We start from the raw sequence: 18211 nt of genomic DNA, 5'->3' as shown, positions 1-18211 counted from the left end.
TTTTTCCTCTTCTGTCCACTGTAACCTGTCCTCTCTGATATGCTTCTTCTTCTGTCCGCTGTTACCTGTCGTCTCTGATTACCTTCCTCTTCTGTCTACTGTAACCTGTCCTCCCGGATCTCCTCTCTCTCCTTTCTGCTGTTACCTGTCCTCTCTGATCTCCTTCCATTTCTGGCCAGTGTTACCTGTCCTCCCAGATCTAATTGTTCTTCTGTCAGCTGTAACCTGTCGTCTCTGATATATTTCCTCTTCTGTCCACTGTAACCTGTCCTCCCTGATCTCCTTCCTCTTCTGTCCACTGTAACCTGTCGTCTCGGATCTCCTTCCTCTTCTATCTGCTGTCACCTGTCCTTTCTGATCTCCTTCCTCTTATGTCCGCTGTAACCTGTCCTCCCTGATCTACTTCCTCTTCTGTCCGCTGTAACCTGTCGTCTCTGATCTCCTTCCTCTTATGTCCGCTGTAACCTGTCCTCTCTGATCTCCTTCCTCTTATGTCCGCTGTAACCTGTCGTCTCTGATCTCCTTCCTCTTCTATCCGCTGTAACCTGTCCTCCCTGATCTTCTTCCTCTTCTGTCCGCTGTAACCTGTCCTCCCTGATCTACTTCCTCTTCTGTCCACTGTAAGCTGCCCTCCCTGATCTCCTTCCTCATCTGTCCCCTGTAACCAATCCTCTCTAATCTGTTTTCTCTTCTGTCCGCTGTAGCCTGGTCACTCTTATACCCCTCCTCTTCTGTCCACTGTAACCTGTCCTCCCTGATCTCCTTCCTCTTCTGTCCACTGTAAGCTGTCCTCTCTGATCTCCTTCCTCTTCTGTCCACTGTAACCTTTCCTCTCTGATCTCCTTCCTCTTCTGTCCGCTGTATCCTGTCCTCCCTGATCTCCCTCCTCTTCTGTCTGCTGTAACCTGTCCTCTCTGATCTCCTTCCTCTTCTATCCACTGTATCCAGTTTTCTCTGCTCTCCTTCCTCTTCTGTCCCCTGTAACCTGTCCTCTCTGATCTCCTTCCTCCTCTGTCCCCTGTAACTAGTCCTCTAATCTGTTTCCTCTTCTGTCCGCTGTAGCCTGTTCTCTCTGATCTTCTTCCTCTTCTATCCACTGTATCCAGTTTTCTCTTATCTCCTTCCTCTTATGTCCGCAGTAACCTGTCCTCTCTGATCTCCTTCCTCTTCTGTCCGCTGTAACCTGTCCTCTCTGATCTCCTTCCTCTTCTGTCCGCTGTAACCTGTCCTCCCTGATCTCCTTCCTCTTCTGTCCGCTGTAACCTGTCCTCTCTGATCTCCTTCCTCTTCTATCCACTGTATCCAGTTTTCTCTGATCTCCTTCCACTTCTGTCCGCTGTAACCTGTCCTCTCTGATCTCCTTCCTCTTCAATTCACTGTATCCAGTTTTCTCTGATCTCCTTCCTCTTCTGTCTGCTGTCACTCTCTGTTCTCTTCCTCAGCTTCGCTGTCCTCCTCTCCATGTCCGGTCTTTGGTTAGTAGTCACAGCCTCCTACGCCAAGCACAACGTTCAGATGGCCGATCTGTCTCCACTGTGGCCTCCGCACTACCAGTACTTCACAGACAGCAACCAACTGCCCGTCATCTGTAAGTTGTTGATATTCCGCCAGCCATCTTCCAACCTCCTTGATTTTTTCTGCATTACCTTTAAAGCCAAATTCTCATCCTTCATCTAAACACTTTACGTCCCGCCTGCCCTACTTCACAGCACTTCTCCAGCACACGGATTCCCACAGCCGCCCATCGCCTGCCGTCCTGCCCTGACCGCTGCCAGAGAGAAAAAAGCATTACTGTTATTCCTGCCAGATATGTTCCCAGATCCTGGCACAGACTCTTAAGAAATCAGGAGCGGGTGTGCAGATGCCATCTGCTAGAAGAGACAACAAGGGATGTGGGGGAGACAGATGGAGCAAGATGAGAGAAACAAGTGCAAGGGATTGCAGAGGGAACCGAAAGGAAATACGGGGTGGAGCGAGGAAAGGTGTGCGCACTTGGGGGGACCTCATATTTTACTATATAGCACTGAATGGACTACTAACCAAGTTGCCCAATAACGGGGGTCTACTCCTTGAAGGAAAACCTCACATGCTGTCTCTTCAAGGGTCAGAATGCTGTTCTTTATATTCTATGTACACTGATCACTGACTGGTCCCTTTACTAAAGACCCCAGCCCCTTTATTAGAGCACTTGGCCCCCCTTATTAGAACCTCCAGCCCCTCTTAGTAGAGCCCCTGCCCCTTTGTTAGAGCGCCACCCCTTTATTAGAGCCGCTGTCCCTTTGTTAGAGCCCCCGATCCCTTACCAGAGCCTCTGCCCCTTTTTTAGAGACCCGCCCCTTTATTAGAGCTCTTCCCCTTTATTAGAGCCCCACCCCTTCATTAAAGCGCCCCCTTACTAGAGCCTCTGCCCCTTTTATTAGTGCCCTCGACAATTTATTAGAACCTCCGCCTCCTATATTAGGGCCCCCTTACTAGAGCCCCTGCCCCTTTATTAGAGCCCCACCTTTTTATTAGAGCTAACGGCCCTCCTTACTAGAGCCTCTGATCCCTATATTAGAGCCACCGCCCCTTTATTACAGCTCTATCCCTTTCTTAGAGCCCCACCCTTTTATTAGATCCCCTGTCCCTGTATTAGAGCCCCGGGGCCACCTTACTGGAGCCTCTGCCCCTTTATTAAAGCCGCACCCCTTTATTAGAGCCCCTGGCCCCCCTTACTAGAGCCTCCCCCCCATTATTCGAGCCCCCGCCCTCTCACGATTGGTACTTCCCTTTATGGTTTTTCTCCCCATGACCCTAGAGTACATAATAAAATCATGTGACAAGTTTTCGTTGATCAGTTTCAGTGTGAATCCAACAGGCTGCACAGTCAGCTGAATATAACACTGGAGCTCCAACTAACGTGTCCGAACACACAACTCGCCGTTCCTCCACACGGATGGCATAACAGCAGGCTGAGGCGACCAGTTCCAGCGCCATTGTGTCTAAGAGGAACAGAAAGACTCCAGCGGGCAAAAGAGCGCAAAACTTGTATCACTGAGCAGCGGAGAAACATCTCCTGGTCAGATGGATCTAGATTTTTGTTGCTGATGGGAAGTCAGAATTTGGCACAAGCAGCATGAATCGCTGACCCCTTCCTGTCAGCCGATCAGAACATGTCAGCTCCGCCATCTAATCTGCAGGGACTACAAGAAGCTTCCTGTCCGCAAGGGCCAGTATTCTTGCAGAACGGTTTCATCACCGAGTGGAATCTACACTGCAACGGCCGATCTGAGCGCGCCAAAGTGGGGGAGATCACAGGGTTTGTAGAACGGTTGTCATGGGTGGTTATAACAATGTCCTGCTCAGCTGTCGCACAACGTACCATGGTACACTTTACAGGAAGGCCTGTCTTGTCACGGGTGACGCCAGTACTCCAACCTCAGATGCATAGGCTTTTCTGTCAAAGTCACGTGCTTGTTTCTCTCTGACTTCTATTAGGCAGGTGTTGATGATTTCTTGGGCTTCTTTTAGTCTCCTTTGATGGCCTTGTATCCAATCAGTTTTGGGCAGTGGGTTGTTGTCATCTAATACTTGCACTCCTAGTTTGAGATCTGCAAGTAGTTTTCCTTGATGGGCAAACATTAATTGATATAGATTATATCCTGTGGAACAGTGTGGGGTATTGCTGAAGGTGTAGATTAATTCAGGTAAGAGAGTAGGCGAATAAGCTCTTTGTGCGGGATAGTTCTTAAAGGGGTTGTCCCGCGATGACAAGTTAAGTTAAACACTTACGTATGGCCATATTAATGCACTTTGTAATATACATCGTGCATTAAATATGAGCCATACAGAATTTATATACTCACCTTCCCTGCGCTGGCGTCGCCGTCTCCATGGTGCCGTCTAATTTCAGCGTCTAATCGCCTGATTAGACGCGCTTGCGCAGAAGGGTCTTCTCCCTTCTGGTCGGTCCGGGCACGAGCGGCATTCTGGCTCCGCCCCCTTCTACGCGTCATCGCGTAGCTCCGCCCCATCACGTGTGCCGATTCCAGCCAATCAGGAGGCTGGAATCGGCAATGGACCGCACAGAGCCCACGGTGCACCATGGGAGAAGACCCGCGGTGCATCGTGGGTGAAGATCCCGGCGGCCATCTTGGAGGAAAAGAAGGAAGAAGTTGCAGAGAGGGGATTCGGGTAAGTAAAATTTTTTTTTTTAATTTCAACACATCCCGGGGGGCCTATGTAAAAAAAAACAAAAAAAAACGTTTCGGCGTGGGACAACCCCTTTAATAGTTCAAGGATTGTTTGGTTTGCTTTCTCGAAAAGTCCATTCTCTTGGAGGTGGAAAGTGGTGGTTTGGAGCTTTTTACACTTATGTCACACAATTCTTGGAATAATTGGGATTCAAAGGCCGCTCCGCGATCTGATAGAATCTGGTCAGGACATCTATAATTGAGGATGAAATGTTTCCATACAATGGCGGCTGTAGTTCCCGGCAGTCAAGTCCTTTACTGGGATGACAACAGTGAATTTTGTGTAAAATGGTCAATTAGTGTGAGAACATAGCTATACCCAGACTTGCTTGCTTTAATTTTGAGATGATCGATGTCAAGGATTTCCACTGGTTTGGTACTGACGATGGGGTGTATTGCGGCTTTTTGGTCATTCTGGGCTCTTTTGTTGCATTCCTGGCACCACTTTTCAATGTCATTTGTCATGCCGATCTAATAGACGCGTTGGCAGATTACAGCTTTTGTTTTGTGTACGCTGAAATGGCTAGATTGGTCATGATATGCGAGAAGCACTTGGCTTGCATCTCTTCGTGGGATTACTGTTTAATGGAGACGGTTTCCAGAGGTGGGGTCAATGGAGCCTCTGTAGATGAGGTTCTTCTTTAACAATAATCGCTTCCTCCACAACCGTTACCACACAGGGTCCATAGATTTGCGTAAGATGCCTTTAGGGGCGGTTCCTTGTTGTAGCAGGAAGCACTTTTTGAGAGAATCTGTATTTTCAGATGAAGAGTTTGGGGTAGATGACACAGCTTAGCAGCTCTGCTGGACTTGGCATATTGTGAAATCTGGTATCTCAGTGTCCTCCCATGTGTCGTCTCCAGGGGAATAGTCTGTTGCCGTGGGTAGTCTGGAGAGCGTCAGCGTTTTCTGTACTTTTTCCTGTATGATATTTGATTTGGAAAGTGAAGTTTGCTAAATGGGAAAGCCATCTCTGTTCTAACACCCCTGGTTGGGCTGAATTTAGGTGGGCAACTGGATTGTTATCGGTGTAGGCAGTAAAAGTTGTGGCAGCTAGATAGTCTTTGAATTTCTCGGTGACTGCCCAGACTAATGCGAGTAGTTCTAATTTAAAGGAACTGTAATTCTGGTTGTTTCTTTAAGATCCTTTTAGCGAGTGGCTGGCATATGCAGCTATTCTTTCCTTGCCTTCCTGCACTTGACTGCGTACGGTGTCTACAAACTGGCATCTGTACATAATTCGGATAAGCATTTAGAAAGCTTGATTTTGAGCCCGTGGTTAATGAGGATGTGAAATACCTCCCTGAGATGCTGGATATCCTCCTTGTAGTTTTTTGAGTAGCTGATGACATCATTTAAATACAGCAATTCTGACTAAAAGTTCCTATGTCCTAGATATCTTTCCATAAGGCATTGAAATGTACCTAGAGCGTTGCAGAGGCCAAGGGGCATGCAGTTAAACTTAAACAACCCCAAAGGTGTGGTGAAAGCAGTTTTCTCATGGTCTGCCTCACTCATGGTCACCTGCCAATACCCACTGGTCGGATCCAGGGTAGAGAAATAAGTTGCAGTACCCAGTGCGGGCAGAGGATAAGCGTCCTTATGGGTGACAATATTGAGCTTTCTGTAATCTACACAAAAGTGGATGCCTCCATTTTTGTTTTTCACTAGGACAATGGGATCCACCCAGGGACTATGACTTTCCCTAATGATGTGGTCATCCTTCATTTCCTTGATAACATTTTTGACCTGCTGGTAGGAGGAAGGTGGGATAGGCCTGTACCTCTTCTTGATCGGTGTGTAGGAATAGAATGGCAGAGGTCTTTGACCTGCCCAAAGTCAAGACTATGTTGGCTGAAAGCCTTTTTCTCAATGACTACATCTTTTATTCCTTTTATTTGGCCTGGAGAGATCTGAGCATCTCCGATATGCAGGTCAGAGAGCGATGAGGGAGTCTTAGTGGAACCTGACTGTATGGACTGCGCCCCCTGTAGAACACTGTGAGTCCCGTTCTCGAGGATGTCATCAGGAGCAAGGGAAACCTGTGCCACAACAGTGTACTTCTTAAATTGCATGGGGACATTCCCAATATTAATGAGACGGATCAGCACCTTCCCGTCTGTTACAGTGGCCAGACTCCGGGCAGCCATCAAGAATGGGTGACGTCTATAGGTATAGGCTCCACTATGGCCTCATATACATGACTATGTAGACGGATCGCACATCCCCGCCTCCAGAAAGCTAATACTGTGATTGGCTGAAGGCGCACGTGTGTTAGCCAATCACAGCCATTCAATGATGTCATTGAATGGCTGTGATTGGCTGACGGCGTGTGTTAGTCAATCACAGTATTAGCTTTCTGGAGGCGGGGATTTCAAGCCCTGCGTCCAGAAAGCAATGCTCTGCCGGGGACCAGGAGGGAGCGACAGCCTGCAGCAGCGCCGCAGAACGCCGGGGGAGGTGAGTAATGATTTTTTTTTTTTGACAGGAGGAGAGAAATCTTCTAACTGATCGCACATTTGTTCGTGCGATCGCGAATTTAACTCGCAATCGCGCTAAATACATCGCGTCCGCGCGTTAAATTCGCGATCGCGCTAAAAATGGTGATCGGAATGAATTTTCGCCACATTCGCTTTATAAGACGCAGGAACTCCCCCCCCCCCCCGCTTTGGAGGCGGAAAAAGTGCGTCTTATAAAGCGAAAAATACGGTACATGACTCTGCAGCGCCTCTAACATTTCCGCATAGCAGTTCTTGAGGATGTTAATACCCAGCGTGATAATTGGTGCGTTTTTCTCTGGCACGTCTACAACCAGAATCCCTTGGTGGCGTAGCTCAGCTTTCCCAGCTGTAACGGTCGGCTTCCAGTACCCAACTATAGGTGTGGGTAGGCTGTTACTCGGTGTGGACCTAGTGTTTGTCCTCCCGGGGTATGGTCCTTTTTCCCTGGGGTCACCCATTTAAACGGAAGTATGAGTTTACTTCATGTCCTTATTGGCGGCAATGTTCACAAAATGGCTGTGAGGGGCGTGGATAACCTCCGACTGGCCCTGGTGGTAACCGGCGCTCGGGCAGTAACGGCTGAGGCACTGAACGTGGGCTTTCAAGCTCACTAACGTTTCTGCACAGTGCGGCAACACTGCGAGTCAGTTCCGTCATTTCTAGCAGCAGGGCAGACATATCGTCGCTGGATTGCTCAGCCTGTCTATAGACATCACATTTTTGGGGCTGGACAAGTTTTCGTCACTTAGGAGGTTCATCCCAGTCTTAGACTCCTCCCTTTCAACGGTCGGGGACTCCATACCCAGAGTAGTAATGGCCAACTCCTTGAATTCAAGAAATGTATTGTTGGGGTGTTGAAGCGACAAGATCTTCAGTTGGCTCCTGAGAGTCTCATTTAACGAGCCCTTAATAAATTGCTCGTTAGTACTTGATCAGCACCAGCGGCCTCCTTAGGCCTTCTTCTGGCCTTCATGTCCTCCTGCAGGGATAACGCATGCTATATTAACGTTTCCCCACACTTCTGTCTCTTATTAAAGAAACGCTTTTTAATCTCAGAATAGTATGCATATCAGAGATAGTTTGTAGCCTATCAAAAATGTCCTCTACGGTCTTCTTGTGTTTCTGCGGCCATGTTTTTACTTCTCTGGCATGGCACCTTCTAACTGGCCCATGAGAGTTTCTATCTTTTGTTCCGCTGCCAATGGATATAAGCGGAACACAGCTCCCATCTTTCCTCTAAATTCTCATAGAGTCTGTCACTTGCCACTGTATTTGGGTGAGCATGACGCTCCTAGACAGTACGGAATGGCTAGTAGCACGCAACTGGAGGCAATTATGGGAGCTGCATTAGTGGGTGCTACAATGACTGGTGCAGCAGTAATGACTGGCGCGACAACGACTGAGGCAACAACTGGAGGATTTGCTACAACTGGCGGGTTGCTAGCGGAGTTGCTTCCATCAACTGACATTTTTAAATCAAGATTTTTCCGTTTGTAGATGTTGGTGGTTGCTATTGGAATTTGCGTTACTGCAACCATGGGTATACGGCACAGAAGGAACTATCCTGTTCATAGGATGCCAAAGCGGCAGGAATGCAACGGCCGAGCTGAGTGCGCCAAAGTGGGGGAGATCACGAGGTTTGTAGAACAGCTGTCACGGGTGGATCTGTAACCTCTCCCAACAGTGGCGATAACAATGCCCTGCTCAGCGGTCACACAGGCTTAACAGGAAGGCCTGTTTTGTCACGGGTGACGCCAGTACTCCAACCTGGACCCTCGGGATGGAATGCCGATGAAATATTTGAGACGAGTCCGGTAGCTTGTTTTATAGTAATTTGGGAGCACACAGATTTACTAAGCTGATATTTGTAACAGTTGGATATACATAACTTCCAGATGCAGCACTTGGTGACGGTACAAGTAGGTACAGCAGTATGCAGTGAATTGAACATGATGAAGATAACAGCAATATTGATTTAAATGGCAATTGACTTCCCCGCTCTCTCCTTTCCTTTCACTGAAGCGAACTTAAGACAATTCCTCACTTGTTTATCTAACTGAAGGGATGATTAAGATTTAACGAAGTGTAGGTGACGTAGAGTGTAAGGTGGTCGCTAGACTAGTCCTGGCTTTGAGTTCACAGGGTCGCTTTAGACTCACTGTTTTAGTGGAAGACCGAACTCAGAAAGGTTCTCCTCCTCTCTGCTGTGGATCACCAAGGGAACGGAATGAGACCTCGCTCGACCTCAGGAAGACTGTGAAGCTACTGCTTTCTCTCCTGTACAGACACCTCCTCCTCCTCCGACATGACCTCTCTCCTTCAACTGCTGCTCACTAACTCACCTCCCCCTTTTATCTCTTTTTCTCCCACTCTGCATTGGGACTCTAAGTGAATTCTTCCTGCCCTGGACTCTGCTCTCATCAATGTCAGCTTGACAATTAGCCAATGAGCAGCCAGCTAACATCAGAACTAAGCTCTAGGCTTAGAAGAGGGGGAGAAACAGGGTTTCTCTGATATATGGCACCATCTATGCCCAAGGCAGGCACCTAGACAGGTGAGGCAGGACAGGACAGCGAGTCCAACACTACTAGATGGGAGCTGATAAAGGGGTCAGTCAGTGTATCTTGTCCTCTTCTTTCACAGGACCCCCTTCATCCCTAGAACTTCAATGTTTTAATCCCAATTTTGAGCATTAGTTACCCTAAAGATGCCTCCTCGTATTTGATTGGATTTGAACTGCCCCTTTAAATTATTACTCCATATTGTGAATATAGGGTAGGAAGTGAGACTGGTCACAGCGCGTCGCTGCTGAGACCCCCAGCCGTAATCTGTGGGGGAAACTGACAGCAGGCGTTCAAGTTCCCAGCAGCGCCCCCACAGGGAAAATGTAGATTTACATGGTTATTGAAATCACTTGGCCTCCTGTGTAATGAATGGATGTTCTGGGAGACTCAGCAGCCGCTCCGTGACCACTAGAGGGGGCACTGGATGGGCTCAGTTGCCCCCTTATGTTATATTGTAATATATCGATAATGCACCTAAAACATAAGTCTCAGCAAATACAAGATGCTGACTGTTCCCTCATCACCCTCACCACTAGGGAAGAAGCCATCAGTTTAGGGCTGTGAGCCGCTGCTGGGGGTTCTGCAGTCATCGGCTCCCAATCTAACAGGTCGTCCGGAGCGGATCCAGGAGGGCAAAGAAACTGCAAGACAGGGACTAGACAAAACGATCCACTCCGGGTTTTCAGAAACAGCGCCCTCTAGTCCATGGGCAGAGCTTGCTACTGCCCAATTAGACGTGAAGCAGTTATTGTCCGGCGCCCCCCGGAGGGTGTTGTATTGTCTTGGATCTTCATATAGCATAACCTTTGTCTTTCTTAATGCAGCTGGGGGAACGTGTCGGGTGGTCTCTGCTCATCGCTGCTGTAACAGGAATCGTATTGAGGAGCGCTCTCAGACAGTGCAGTGCTCCTGCCTGCCGGGAAAAGTGGCCGGGACGACCCGGGACAAACCTTCTTGTGTGGATGGTAAGTCTGCTAGATACAGCAGGACGTAGGGATGCACTGAAGGCGTTGTCCCACTTCTAATGCTTTTGCTGCAGGAAGCAGGCAGCACTGTACATGGCTCAGTGGCCTGGGTTAGTACTGCAGGCTGAGTCCTATTGAAGTAGATGGGACTGCAGTACTACCTGGGCCACTGCGCCATGTACGGCGATGTCTGCTTCCTGCAGCAAAACAGTTAGAAGCGGGGCAGCTCCTTTAACCCCTTAGTAACCAGGCTTGTTTTTATTTTTCCGTGTTTGTTTTTTCCTCCCCCCCCTTTTACAAAAAAAAGTAACTCCTTTATTCCTCCGTCGCCGTATGAGGGCTTGTTGTGTTTTGCGGGACGAGTTGTATTTTTTAATGGTTCTATTTAATGTACCACACAATGTACTGAAAAAACGTAAAAAAATTCCAAGTGCAGGGAAAGGAAAAAAAAATTGACATTCCGCCATCTTTCGTTGCGTCTTGTTTCTACGGCGCACAAACTGCAACAAAAATGACCCGATAACTTTATTCTACAGTCGCTATGATTACTGCGATACCGAACTTAAGTCGTTTTTTTTGCTGTACTGCTTGTATTTTTTTTCAAAGACATTTAATTTTTTCAGTTATTTCCTGCCGCCATCTTCTGCGCGCAATAACCTTTATTTTTCCGTTGACGTACTTGTGCGCGGCTCATGTTTTGCGGGACGTCCTGTAGTTTCCGTTCGCACCCTTTTGGAATACACAGGACCTTTTGATCGCTTTTTATTGCATTTCTTCTTGGAGACATGGTGACCAAAACAGCGCATTTCTGGTGTTATTTTTTCGGACGGCGTTCACCGTGTGGTAAATAATGCGTCACTTTGATTGATCGGACTTTTACGGACGCAGCGATACCAAATATGGATTTTTGTTTTATTATTTAGACTCTGTTATTATATTTTTCATTGATCTGATTTTTACTTTTTTTTAGCCCCCGCTCCCCAGGGAACCACAACCAGCGATGCTCTGATCGCTCCTGGAGTATGATGTAATGCTATAGCCTTACATCATACCGCAATCTGACACCCGCACGGCTTCCTGCAATCTCATCCCGAGAGGCCGTATGGGATCCCTGCACATTGTTTGGGGTATTTAAAGGGTTAATAGCTCCGATGAGCAGTGCAGCTTATCGGAGCTCTTGCGCCTGGGTGTTGGCTGTAAAACAAAGACAGCCGACAGCCGCGATGTATGGAGAGGGATCGCCGAATGATCTCCCTTCATACATGTCCTGCAGCGGCAGGATGTAAAACCACATAGGCCGGTCACTATGGGGTTAAGGGTCAGTGCGTGTTGGCCGACGAGACCCGGGCAGAACTCACCTGGGACATCAGACATACACGATACACAACGATGCGCTGACATGCAGGTCGGATGTCTTGTCCATCAAATGGCAGGAACTGGTCAGTGGGAAAATATGCGAACAGCTGGAGTTGCTGTAAGGCGGCCATGCACGGTCCGCAGGGTCTATCCACAGGGTCCGTCCGTGGGCTCCGTCCACAGGGTCCGTCCGCGGGGTCCTTCCGTGGGTTCTGTTTGCAGGGTCCTTCCATGGAGTCTGCCTGCTGGGTCTGTCCGCGGGGTCCTTGCTTGGGTTCTGTTTGCGGGGTCCTTTTAACGGAGTCCCTTCGTGGGTTCTGTTTGCGGGGTCCTTCCATGGAGTCTGCCTGCTGGGTCTGTCCGCGGGGTCCTTCCTTGGGTTCTGTTTGCGGCGTCCGTCTGCTGGGTCTGTCTGTGGGGTCCTTCCACGAAGTCCTTTCGTGGGTTCTGCTTGCTGGGTCTGTCCGCGGGGTCCTTCCTCGGGTTCTGTTTGCGGGGTTAGTCCACGAGTTCTGTCCGCAGGGTCCTTCCACGAAGTCCTTTCGTGGGTTCTGTTTGTGGGGTCCGTCCACGAGTTTTGTCCGCAGGGTCTATCTGCTGGGTCTATCCGCGGGGTCCTTCCTCGGGTTCTGTTTGCGGGGTCCGTCCACGAGTTTTGTCCGCGGGGTCCGTCTGCTGGGTCTGTCCGCGGGGTCCTTCCTCGGGTTCTGTTTGCGGGATCTATCTACGAGTTCTGTCCACGGGGTCCTTCCACGAAGTCCTTTCGTGGGTTCTGCTTGCTGGGTCTGTCCGCGGGGTCCTTCCTCGGGTTCTGTTTGCAGGGTCCGTCCACGAGTTCTCTCCGCGGGGTCCGTCCGCTGGGTCTGTCTGCAGGTGCAGACGCCTTAGTGGGCTTTAACTGGACTTTGGTTTGCCTCAACATAAAGTCTGCGCCCGCCTTGAAGTTGGGAGGCAGGTTTAAAAGAACTGATACCTTGCGTCAGGCCTACCGCAGCGCCCAAGGGGCGTGGCCTGGGCGGGGTCCGCTCTCTGGTACGTTTTTGTACTTCTTGAATCCCTACAACGTGCCCCTCCGCTCAGGCCCTGCGGTTTGTCTGCGCCACCGTTTGGAGGTCCATCGTAAATGCCTGAAAACACAGCGCTATTTCCTTCTGGCAATATTGTGGACGCCATGACAGAAATTCATTCTAGTCAGTGGGTTTCATCGGGAGCTCTTGGCGACGTCACGCAACGCTTCCGGGAAACCGGATTTCTTTTCTCAGTTCCTACAACAAAACGTAAAAATGGAAATGTTAGCAGAAGTGTGAAGAGGAACAGAGCGGCGCCACGGAGAGGAGAGAAGGCGCGGCGGCCGCTGCTCGTTGGAGGGGCTGTTAACCCCGTCCTGGCCCGCACATCTACGGCCCCCGCCAGGTGTCTGTATGCAGCCTGCTGTGTACACTGTGGGGGGCAGCCGCTGTTAGCATTCACACTGATTGCGGCTGTTAACCTTTTAAATGCCGCTGTCAATTCAGACAATTTAAACGCACCAATCGGCATTCAACAGTCCAGAATGGCCCCCCCTGGGATGCCGCTGAGTTGTCATGGCAGCCTGTGGCGCCCAGTACTGTCACGGCTGATCAGGAACAATGGTATAGTGCAATACTATGGTAGTACATTGTACTGTATGAGCGATCAAACGGTTGCAAGTTCAAGTCCCCTGTGGGGCTAGAAAAAAGTAGGGAAAAAATCCCCATCTTCCCAGTCATCTCATTAGAAAACATGAAAAAAAATGGTATTGCTGCGTCCGCAAACGTTCAGATTATTAAAACATCGCTTCATTAATCCCGCATGGTGAAAACCGTCAGAAACTAATATACGCAACGCCAGAATTGTGCTTTTTCGCTCCCCCTTATCCAAGAAAAAATGGAAAAAGAAGCGATCCAAAAGTCGTATTATCCCAAAATGGTATTAATAAAAGCTGCCGGTCACCGCGCCAAAATTACAGGGGTCAAAAGAAGGCGACAGACAGCAAATTATTATTAATTCAAAGGTTTTTGACTGTTTTTTAAGTCACACGGCCTACGACCTCCGTGAACGCGGGACGCCGGAAGCGCACAGAATAAAGAGAGTGCCTTATTTTTACTGCATGAAGACTGTTGTGACGCCCGCCAGCGCCAAAAGTTACACGGTTTAATTTTTTTCCCACTTACAATTTTTTAAAAGTTTCCCAGTACATCAGAGGGGCCATTAAATACATCTCGTCCTCCAAACCCCAAGTCCTCGTGTAAATACGTCACCGCAAAAATAAAAAAGTTGTGATTTTATGAAAGTGTGGAGGAAAAGAAGATGAAAAAGGGCACAGCGGGAATGAAGGGGTTAAAACAATAAAACCCAGCGCTACTTACCTGTCCTCACCCTCAGCCATCCAGCGCTGCAGCCCCGCGGCGTTCCCGGCCTTTGTTGTGGCCAATCAGAGGGGCATCACTGCTCTAATGCTGAGAGCCCGCTGACCACCGCAGCCTCCTATTGGCCACAACAAGGGCCGGGATCACAGCGCTCACACCCCGACCCGATCCTCCAGCCGCTTACTAACCTTGTGATCGTATCCGCAGCGTCCATCGTGATGGGGAAGTGGTGGTGCGACATGGAGCCCTGCCTGCAGGAGGAGGAATGTCAGACCCTTCCTGACAACTCGGGCTGGATCTGTTTCCAGGGCGGCCGCATAAAGACCACCAAGGTTAGAGCAACCTGCTACTATAAGGGGGCTTCTACGCTGCAGGAATTCACCAAAATCGGAATTTAGCCATTCGCAAATCTGCACATCAGAAATGTGGAATCTGCGTCCGAATCTCCGTTGCTACAAGCCAACATGTGCTCTAATACACGGGCGGCTCATGTGTGGAGCCCCCTGCTGGTGAGGCTTCCTGGCAGCTGCAGCTTCTTCCTAGGATTTGCCGTGGCGGTCTGAGAAACGTGACACACAAGAGCAAAGCAATTACTTCTGACCGCCATAGGAAAGAAGGGGAGATTCTTAAAGGGGTTGTCCGGTGGTAAACGAATGATAGTCGATCCTCAGAACAGGTCATCAATAGTAAATTAGTGGGGGTCTGCTACCTGGGACCCCCGAGGAGCAGTTGCTTGCCAGGTTGCTGTTCTTCATGCACTGAGCTGATTTCAAAAAGTGAAATAGAAAAACTCACCTGTCCAGAGAATCTGCAACACACGGCTGCGGCGGCTCCACCTCCGCGGTCCGACTCCCCCGCCCAGGCCGGGCGGTTTCAGCAAATACAACACAACGAAGTAGGAAAAATGTTTGACTTGAGAAGAAAAGTGTCCTGCCATAAAAGTGCCATAAAATCCGGATACGGAGAACGCCTTTCGCACTCCTGATCACCTCCGTGTTCCTTATCCAGACAACGCTTTAAACAGATTAGACAAACTAATTAGAAACACCTGATTTTTAAGCACCTCCAAGCTGGTAATTAACCTCTCCTGCACACATAATACCGTAGAAAGAAAACCTCAGGCCAGAAATATATATAAATCGAACAAATAGTATTCCAACACGGATCCGTGACATCAATAGTGAGAAGACACGAGACGTAATACGGAACATGTTAGGTTTTCCAAAAAAAGGTCATTAAAAAACCCATAGAAATCATCATGACTCCCACAGTGGCCTCCGTAGTAATAGTGTCCCCTATACTGGCCTCCGTAGTAACAGCGAACCCCAAAGTGGTCTTAGTAATAATAATGTCCTCAATATCAGCCCCAGTCATAATAGTGACCCCCATAGTGGCCCAGTCATAATAGTGACCCCCGCAGTGGCCTACGTAGTAATTGTGTCCCCTATACTGGCCTCCGTAGTAATAGCGAACCCCAAAGTGGCCTCAGTAGTAGTAGTGATGCCCACAGCAGCCCCAGTAGTAATAGTGACCCCCATAGTTGCCCCAATAGTGAAAGGGACCCCCACAGTGGCCCTAGGAGTAATAGTGCCCCCCACAGTTGTCTTTGTAGTAATAATGTTCCCTATATTTGTCTCAGTAGTTATAGTGTCCCCTATGTTGGCCTCAATTTTAAGAGTGACCCCCACAGTAGCTCGAGTAGTAATATTGACCCCCACAATGGTGTCAGTAGTAATAGTAACCCCCACAGTGGCCCTAATAGTAATAATGTCCCATATATTGGTCTCAGTAGTAATAGTCACCCCTACAATGGCCTTAGTAATAATAATGACCTCTACAATGGCCTCAGTGGTAAAATAGTGACTCCCCACAGCAGCCTCAGTAATAAGTGTCCCCAATATCATCCCTAGTAGTAATAGTGACCCCTACAGTGGCTTCAATAGTAATAGTGTGACACCCCCCCCCCCCCCCCCGCAGTGGCCCGAGTAATAAGTGACCCCCCCACACACACATCTCAGAAGTAATAGTGAGCCCTGCAGTGGCTGCAGTAGTAATAATGTCCCCTATATTGTCCTCAGTTGTAATAGTGTTCCCTATATTGGCCTCTGTAGTAATAGTGACACCCACACTGGCCTCAGTAGTAATATAGTGAGCCCCATAGTGGCCCCATTAGTAATAGTCTCCCTTATATCAGCCCCAGTAGTAACAGTGACCTCCACAATCGTGCTAATAGAAATAATGTTCTGTAATAATAGTGTTCCCTATTTTGGCCTCAGTAGCAATAGTGACCCCCACAGTGACCATGATAGTTATAATAACCTGCACAGTGGACCCAGTAGTAATAATGATACACACAGTAGCCCCAGTAGTAATTGTGTCCCCTACAGTGGTCCTAGTAGTAATAGTGACCCTCACAGTGGCCATAGGAGTAATAGTGCCCCCCACAGTGGCCTCAGTAGTATGTGTCCCCTATATTGGCCTCAGTAGTAACAGTGACCCCCACAGTGGCCCCAATTGTAAAAGTGAGCCTCACAGTTACCCTAGGAGTAATAGTGCCCCACACAGTGGTGTCAGTAGTAATATAATCCCCGCAGTGCCCTTAGTAGTTAAAATCCCCCCCCCCCCCCACACACACACAAACACACCCAGTGGCCTCAGTAGTAATATAGTGACGCACACTGTGGCCCTAGGATTAATAGTGCCCCACACAGTGGTCTCAGTAATAATATAATGACCCCCTTAGTATCCTCAGTAGTTATATTCCCCCTCACAGTGGACTCAGCAGTAATATAGTGACCCCACAGTCATCCTAGTAGTAATAATCAAACTACTAACAACTACTTGTCTGTATGTATGTGAGTGAGTGAATCTCATAGCTCAGTTCCCTGGCAATGTTATAGCCCCACCCCCTGATGACATCACAACTCTGCCCCCTGGTAACGTCATTGCAGGTCCTAACACACTATTATGCCAGACATACCACAGCGGTCCTGACAGGAGGCATATATCTATACTAGCTGATATACCCTACTTCACCCGACTCAATTTGGTACTGGTGTTTATCTGGTGTTCACACAGAATGTCCACCTCTCACACACTGCTCATAACACACAGATCAGATAGATTCCTCTCAGTGTATAGGCAGATAGGAGAGAGATTTATCTCAGACTGTATGTGATAATGTCACCCCACAGAATGTCCACCTCACACACTGCTCATAACACACAGATCAGATAGATTCCCCTCAGTGTATAGGCTGATAGGAGAGAGATTTATCTCAGACTGTATGTGATAATGTCACCCCACAGAATGTCCACCTCACACACTATGCTCATAACACACAGATCAGATAGATTCCCCTCAGTGTATAGGCATATAGAGAGATTTATCTCAGACTGTATGTGTAAATGTCACCCCACGGAATGTGCCACCTCACACACTCTGCTCATAACACACAGATCAGATAGATTCCTCTCAGTGTATAGGCAGATGGGAGATATATCTCAGACTGTATGTGATAATGTCACCCCACAGAATGTCCACCTCTCACACACTGCTCATAACACACAGATCAGATAGATTCCTCTCAGTGTATAGGCATATAGAGAGATTTATCTCAGACTGTATGTGTAAATGTCACCCCACGGAATGTGCCACCTCACACACTCTGCTCATAACACACAGATCAGATAGATTCCTCTCAGTGTATAGGCATATAGAGAGATTTATCTCAGACTGTATGTGTAAATGTCACCCCACGGAATGTGCCACCTCACACACTCTGCTCATAACACACAGATCAGATAGATTCCTCTCAGTGTATAGGCAGATGGGAGATATATCTCAGACTGTATGTGATAATGTCACCCCACAGAATGTCCACCTCTCACACACTGCTCATAACACACAGATCAGATAGATTCCTCTCAGTGTATAGGCATATAGAGAGATTTATCTCAGACTGTATGTGTAAATGTCACCCCACGGAATGTGCCACCTCACACACTCTGCTCATAACACACAGATCAGATAGATTCCTCTCAGTGTATAGGCAGATAGGAGATTTATCTCAGACTGTATGTGATAATGTCACCCCACAGAATGTCCACCTCACACACTGCTCATAACACACAGATCAGATAGATTCCCCTCAGTGTATAGGCTGATAGGAGAGAGATTTATCTCAGACTGTATGTGATAATGTCA

At 48.5% G+C, this 18211-nt stretch overlaps 1 protein-coding gene across 1 annotated transcript in view; it reads left to right on the top strand.

The window, feature by feature from the left end:
* Nucleotides 1-1354: 1354 nt before the first annotated feature.
* LOC136579658 (chemokine-like protein TAFA-1) overlaps nucleotides 1355-18211 on the top strand; it is a 29396-nt gene continuing 12539 nt past the window's right edge. The window contains exons 1-3 of the mRNA XM_066579704.1: nucleotides 1355-1588; nucleotides 10122-10262; nucleotides 14213-14337. Of these exons, the coding sequence (XP_066435801.1) occupies nucleotides 1462-1588; nucleotides 10122-10262; nucleotides 14213-14337 (393 nt within the window). The 5' untranslated portion in view covers nucleotides 1355-1461. The remainder of the gene's footprint in view (nucleotides 1589-10121; nucleotides 10263-14212; nucleotides 14338-18211) is intronic.

The sequence above is a fragment of the Eleutherodactylus coqui genome, chromosome 10, assembly GCF_035609145.1.
Source record: "Eleutherodactylus coqui strain aEleCoq1 chromosome 10, aEleCoq1.hap1, whole genome shotgun sequence".
Lineage (NCBI taxonomy): Eukaryota > Metazoa > Chordata > Amphibia > Anura > Eleutherodactylidae > Eleutherodactylus > Eleutherodactylus coqui.
This window is presented reverse-complemented; position numbering and strand designations above follow the sequence as displayed.